We start from the raw sequence: 7,558 nt of genomic DNA on the forward strand, positions 1-7,558 counted from the left end.
TTTCAAAAAAAATTATTTTTGAGTTTTGCCTTAGATTCATTATTTCTGTTCCTAAACAGAATTATCGGACCAGATCAGAAGAGCCCGTGAGTTGGAGGAAGAGAGACAAAGAGCTCAGTTTGAAGCAGAGAGACTGGAGGCTGAACGCATAGCTGCCCTCCGTGCCAAAGAAGAACTGGAAAGACAAGCAGTTGACCAAATGAAGAGCCAAGAACAGCTGGTATGACACAAATCCGTCCTTTACTTTTATCAGACATTTTCCTAAATCATGTGTGAGAAAAAGTTGCCACACTTTTTTTGGCAAAATGAGAGGTGTGGTTTGAGGTTGAAGGTTCACATTAAGTGTGGCCTACTTAAACATAGAACTCATTCATGGAATATCTGGTCAGATGTTTACTTTTGATAGAATGTCAGTATTTAGCCTTGACATCTTGGCTTATTTTATATTTGAGGGTGCAAAAAAGGTCATCTGCAATCTTGAAACATTCACTCAATAAGGAAAACATGGAAGATTTAAAAATGGGGGGTTATACATTCAGAGGCAGAGGGGTATAGAAAGGGGGAAGCCACATGGAGCTCCCAACCGATCACCACCTTGATAGCCCAACAGACCAGAAAAGAAAACTAATAAGCAGCATACCATGAGCGCTTTATATTCAATGAAATCTTGATATGTAAACCCAGTATTGTCACAACAAGCATTCACAAAAGTTTCTAATTTGTGGACATTCTAACTTTAATTTCTGTCCTGTCCTGGAAACTTTCAGACTACTGCTTCCTCCCAGTGATAAAATGGACACACTCCCTTCATTGTGTTGACACCTAAAATTTACAGTAGTCTAAATGAAAAATGTGGATGCAACCAGTGTTGGCCCACACCAGATTACTAACCTGGTGACACCTAAGTGCCTGAGAGGAATATAACCGTGTTAAATGTTTCCCTACTGTAATTCTTTTAATAGCTAATAGTTAAAAGAATGTAATGAAATGGTCCTGTTACATAATTCAAACAGCAGCCTGTCTTAGTCACATGTCAAGACGGGCTGCAGTTTGAAAAAACAGTGTTCCCAAGACCTGTGTCTAAACTGGCAGAGGAGATGTACATTAAGCACAGAAACCTCTAAGCCCTGAGAAGAAGTATGTGACAGGATAAGATATAAATATTCTTCTCACTGACTGAGCTCAAGAGATCTTTATTCTTCAGCCTCAGTCCTTCATACTTCATTCCGTCAGCCAAAGACATTTATTTCTTCTCCTGTCTCAGCCTTAAGCCTCACACTCAGCGACGCTGCAGCGATATAGACAACGAGCAGATCGCTGGAGCGTCGCTGTTTAGGTCGCTGTAGAGATGTCAAACACAGTTACTCCAGAACGATGCAGGGGTGATCCAGTGACGTAACGGCGACTCACTTATCGTTCTCGCTGGTTGTTAGCTCCATGTAAAAACATTGCTGGCATCATTGCTTTTGATGTCAAACATGACGATACACGCCGACCTGATGACGAAATAAAGTTCTGGACTTCTAGCTCCGACCAGCGATGGCACAGCGGGATCCAGATCGTTGCTGCGTGTAAAAAACACAACGAGATCGCTATCCAGGACGCTGCAACGTCACGGATTGTTGTCCTCGATGTAAAGTTGCTGAGTGTGACGGTACCTTAAGTCTGGCAACTCTGGCATGTGTGCTTACAATACTAATCTTCTGACATTTCAGACACAGGTCTCGGGAGCATTGTTTCTTCAGACTGTAGACATCTTGACAAGTGACTAGGATGGACAGCTATTTAAATTGCAGAACATAGCCATTTTATTACATTATTGGAGATCCCCGTTAAGTATCACTCCTTGCTGTATGTACAGTTTGTCAAAATTCCAACAGATGGTAATTTTGAATTTCTACTTAATGCACATAAATAATTGGGTTTAATTATGAACAGTAATTGTTACTAAACCACCTTCGAGTTAACCAAACACGTCATGAAATTCACCTAAAAATTCACCCAGTCCATTTACTTTGCGTTTTGTTTTGTTATTCTCATAGCCCAGAGGCAATATACCAGTAGAGTCCAGATTTCAAGTGAGGTCACCTAATATATAGACTAAGGCCCAAATAAGAGCGTTCTCATAGAGCAAGTGGTTTGCAGGGGTAAAAAATGGACATGCAGCTCATAGGCAGGATCAAAAAAGGAGATAGAAATCCAAATTCTAACTGATGAAATCTGATATACCGGGCATGCTTCACTCTCTCATTATAGAGCAATAGGACATTTACAAACTCTTTTTGCTATTGTACTGTATGCATTCGTCTTTCCTGTTATCTATTCCATTTGATTATTTTCACTACAATAAATGAATGATAATCATGCAGTTGGGTACAATCTTTCACTTTACTTTAGGCTTCAGAGCTAGCAGAATATACAGCCAGGATTTCCCTTCTAGAAGAAGCAAAAAGAGCTAAAGAAGATGAAGTTGGTGAATGGCAATTGCGGGTATGTATTTTTAATAGGCATTTCTTATACTTTGCATAGTCACAATATACCAGTCTCACACTAAATGCTCAGCATTGCTCAACAACTAAAACAAAATCAGCAAGTTTTACTGTACATCTCTGTATGAGAAAATCTATTCTGATGTGTTTTGTCCCGACTGAAGCAAAAAGGACGTTCTTCAGGGCTGAATGTAACCCTATGCATGTGTTTGGCATACCTGCTGGGAGCTTTTCTCACCATATATGCCAACTTGGCTCTAAATGTGATATAAACATTTTCTTAATGGATTAGGATTTAGGAGTAGAATTGCAAAACAAGGATCTGTCATCTAGGAGAATTAATCATGCATGAAGGCAACTGTGCACCATGCAAAAAGAAACCACTTCTCACACTTGGGTAACAAAATGGATAGCAGACTGTTGTGGGTTCAGCAAGGAGTATATCCTGTTCAATTGAATGTAGAGTGGCCGCGTAAGCTGTTAGAGTCCATCAAGCTGACAAGTCTGACTTGTTATAACAGTATAAGGGGAGCACATTTCATTAAACATTAGAACTGTTATTATTACCATATATTGTTTTTTAGTACGTATGCTTTATAGGCCCATAGCTTTTAAAGAAAAAATTCTTATTACTGGAGCGCCTGCAATCTGCCAGTTATAAATCCCTTTATGTGTGGACTCAATGGGGCAGATTTATGAAACTGTCCACCTTGCCCATTACAACTGAATACTATTTCTTTTGGTCACTACTGTAGTGTTAAGTTTCTTTTTATCTGGTTAACAGGCAAAGGAAGCCCAAAGCGATCTTATTAGGACAAAGGAGGAGCTGCACATGGTCATGACTGCTCCCCCGCTTCCACCTCCACCAGTATATGAGCCTCCACCAGTCAGGGAGTACGTCAACGAGCACTTGCCGGATGATGGAGTAGAATACAGTGCAGAATTCACCTATGACAATTTCCAGGATGACCGCCATGAGGAGTCGCGCACTACTGAGGCCGAGAAGAATGAGCGTGTACAGAGGCAGCTAATGGTGAGTGCAGATTCATTTGGCCTTTTAAAATATGAAATAAGTGGCAGATTTATCAAGCATAACCTCTCTTTATCATTTACACATAATTCATTGGTTAAATAGTTATAGCCCTCAACCCCATTTGTTATGGGATAGGCATCTAGTTCTTTTTTAACACCTAGGCAACATCCGATCTAATAATCCCATTTTCACAAAACATGAAAGGATGAACATATTTGGTATCAATACGTCCATAATGGTCCGAATGAATTAAATGTTATAACGTTAATCCCACACAGAAAACAAAGAAGATCAAAACAGCAAACTGACAGTTTTTGGTCTCCTCTCTTCCCCAGAATGTAATAAAAGTTGTATGTATCCCAAAAAGTACAGCTTGTCCCTCAATAAGTGAACCTTCATCATTCTACTCTTATTGACATACAAAAGCTATTTTTTTTTTACATAAGGTGTTTATCTGGAACTGTTTTTATTTTCTATTGCACTAAGACCTTAGGGGCTGGTAGTTTCTAACTACCTGCCTGTTGTAGCCAGCGACGGTCGTTGCCAGCTCAGATCGGTCACGAACCACTCTTTCCAGCAATTCTTATGCCTCCGGTGACGTCACTTCAGCAGAGGAGCTTATAGTTTTATGCTCTTCTATATTGATGTGCCTCGGGAGCCAGCTGTCAACCTTCATGACATCAGCAGTGATGTTCTGTCTACAAAGTAGACCAGAAGACGAAGTGCTGCTCTTTTGACATGAGCACTGGAATAACCGCCTGAGCCAGCAGAGCAGGGCAGAACAGGCTGGCCATAGTTAGTAACTACCTGTTTGTAATTTTTTAGTGTCCTAGGTAGAAAATAACCAAAGTCACGGATATTCCCTTTAATTTTTTTTTTTTCATATTTTTCTACTTAAAAAAATGATAAAATAAAATAACGACATAAATTTGCTATCACTTTAACCATAAAACAAAGTATTTTTTTACTGCAAAGAGAACATCGTAAAAACAAAACCCCAAACAAAATGATGGCTAAAACTGCAGTTTTTCTTTTCATTTCCACCCCACTTAGAATATTTTTCCTGTTTTTTCAGTTCATTATATGTCACAAAAAAAAAACCAATTCCTCATAAAGTTATGTTGAGGGATACAGAAAAAAGTGATGACTCTTGAAAGGCGAGGAGAAAAAAAGCAAAAGTGAAAAATTGACTGAGTCTCCAGGGGGCTAAATGTATAAATTTCCAAAATTAGAAATATCATTTTTAATTAATTTCCAGTCATTTTTACCTTACTGTGTAGATTAGAAAAGAAAGCAACGTTAATAGCAGAGGTTTATTTTTGCTATGCTGTTATTTTTAAGACTCCATACTCAAAAGTTCTGATTAATTATTCCTAAATTTCTCTACCAGGCTTTGACAAGTGAGCTTTCTCAAGCTCGCGATGACAGCAAGAAGACACACAATGATCTCTTACATACAGAAAACATACGACAGGGCCGTGACAAGTACAAGACCCTGAGACAAATCCGGCAGGGCAACACCAAACAGAGGATCGATGAATTTGAAGCAATGTAATGGACTTTGTCACCAGACACAGTCATATCTCCATTAAGGATGGATGTACTCAAAGGTCCATGCGTGATAACATTGTATAGTTGACTCATAATAGCTACAAAAGGAAGCAATGTTTTTTCTCCACTTTCTACTTTTTTAGACAGCTGGCAGGTCTTTATAGCTACTCGGGGCCAAAATGCATTACGGCTGCCGTATGCAACCGCAGCACATTTTTGCACCAATTATTTAAGATTAGAAGTTTATTAGAAATTTATGTTTATCAAGTTACAAGTAATTCATGTTAATATTATGGTGCCAAAAGGCTTGCTGTCTGTGGAGAATTAAAAAATAAATTTTTGTAAGCCTTGATTCAAATTTTGATCTGGTTCGCAGTTTGGCACCTGATTAATACATTGATGCCAATGGGTCATTTGTTTATATTATATTTTTTCACTGTAAATTGCATTGGTGTAATTAAAGATTTCTGGGTGAATATTGTGCCATACTTTTGATCTGTGTAATTTTCACCACCACAAATCTGTATTTACTCCTGGTAACATTTATCTGAGATCAAAGTTTTGAGTGTTAACAACTTAAAATAAAAGTAAAACTATGTCAAATATTTTATTATCATGACCTTGTGGGTGAATTTAGGTTTGCATTTAGGGACATATCTTTTACAACTGATAAGATGGCTACATTTTAATAATTCAAACTTTCAATCCCATCATGCCTCAGGATTGATCACAGATTTTCGCCTTGGAAGGTAGTTTTCTGGTGCTCATTTTTCCCTTTTACTAGGTAGTACATTCCCTATGACCTGTAAAAAGGAGAATGCGAACAGTGACAACTGCGCTGCACGTATTTGTGGCTCACATCAGTGGTTGTCACATTTTAAGGGGCTGTCCACCACTAGGACAACCCCTTCTTAAAGTATATGGTCAGCGCTGATAAAATAATAAAGCCTATACTCACCTCCCGTGCCGGTCCGTGGTGTCAGCACTCTCTCTCCAAGGCTGCGATGCAGGTGTTCGGATGCCGGTGCCCAGTCTGCACTGGCATCACTGTCTCCGCCATTGGACAAACTGAACATGAATAGGAAGCCAGGGATCAGCACGGACTTCCTCTTCAGAGACAGTGACACCAATGCTGATTGGGCACCGGTGTGAGGTGTCACAACACCGCATTGGAGCCACATGACCTGGAACTGCATCGGCATGGGAGATGAGCATAGGCTTTATTATTTTATCAGGGAGGAACATTTAGTTTAAGAAGGAGTTGTCCTAGTAGTGCATAAGCCCTTTAAGATCTATTGAGCTATTAGTAAATCTGCTTAATTAATTAATTAATTAGCAGCAGTTATTATAAAACAGAATCATTTAGAAAATAAACTTGAAGAATAGTTTTTAGATCTGAAAACATGACATGCCCCAGGGTCATTAGAAGAAATATTTTTGGGTTAGCATATAAACCCTATTCATTACAGCAAAGTATGGACCTAGGACTTTTTTCCAACCTATATAACTATGTAACTATGGTATAAATAAAAGTTAATAAACTTTATATAGAATTTTCTAATAGTTTCCAAGATGTTTCATGTCTTTACATGTGAAAAGAGACATTGTTTGCTGAAACTGGAAGGTCTACTAAATATACAGTATTTTCATTTTACTCTTTTAGACAAGTAACATATAGTTGCAGTAAAATGACAGGTAAAGTTGGTAGTCAAGCGTAATAAAATGTGCTGTTCTCCAGGACCATATTGGGTGTAATTGGAGCCTCTGATCTTTTAAGAAGGAGAAATATTATTTTAATCAAGACCTTATGGAGGTCACCAAGAAGCATTACAAAACATAGTAATAATGATTACTGGGATGATAAATATAAATAAATAAGTTATTTCAGATCTGTCTATTAGGGTACCTCATATTTTTGGTATTAATTTGTATAGCACAAAAATTTCTTTCACAATAGTATCTATTATTGTGCAGGCAGAAGAAACTGGCCTATGGTTTATTGAGACATCTATATTACAGCTCAGTGTGAGAGTAGAATAGACAAAGTCATTTTACACGCTCATGATTTTGAGAAACTATCCTTTAGTAGGAGCAGAGGTGTCTGGAAATGGCCACTACACAGTGTTTGAAGGTGTTCAGCTCCGTTCACTAACACATCCGGCCGCTGATCGCTGCAAGTATTCAGTGTCTGAATCCCATCAGTCGGATATAGATGACCTCTCCTTAGTGTGTCGTCAAAATCTTAAGCATGGAAAACCCCTTTAACACCTGTAATTGGATCAGATCCTGTCTTGGCAATGATGGAAAACAGTTTTAATGAAAGCTTTCAACATCTGATTAAGCCCTTAAGACTCTTGCCCACACTCTTATTATGGCACCATATCAGTCGTGCAGCGCTGTAATGTGGCAGAAATGTTATCGATGGGGATTTGGATGAACGTGTTTTGTATACACTCTATGTGTGGTTGAAAAAACGATGCCATGT

The 7,558-nt window shown here is 38.6% G+C and overlaps 1 protein-coding gene across 1 annotated transcript in view; it reads left to right on the plus strand.

Moving 5' to 3' along the window:
• EZR (ezrin) overlaps nt 1-6,634 on the plus strand; it is a 90,620-nt gene extending 83,986 nt beyond the window's left edge. Inside the window, exons 11-14 of the mRNA XM_069725922.1 lie at nt 60-220; nt 2,398-2,490; nt 3,274-3,522; nt 4,913-6,634. Coding sequence (XP_069582023.1) covers nt 60-220; nt 2,398-2,490; nt 3,274-3,522; nt 4,913-5,077 — 668 coding nt within the window. The 3' untranslated portion in view covers nt 5,078-6,634. The remainder of the gene's footprint in view (nt 1-59; nt 221-2,397; nt 2,491-3,273; nt 3,523-4,912) is intronic.
• Nucleotides 6,635-7,558: the final 924 nt, after the last annotated feature.

This window comes from Ranitomeya imitator, chromosome 5 (assembly GCF_032444005.1).
Source record: "Ranitomeya imitator isolate aRanImi1 chromosome 5, aRanImi1.pri, whole genome shotgun sequence".
Taxonomy (NCBI): Eukaryota; Metazoa; Chordata; class Amphibia; order Anura; family Dendrobatidae; genus Ranitomeya; species Ranitomeya imitator.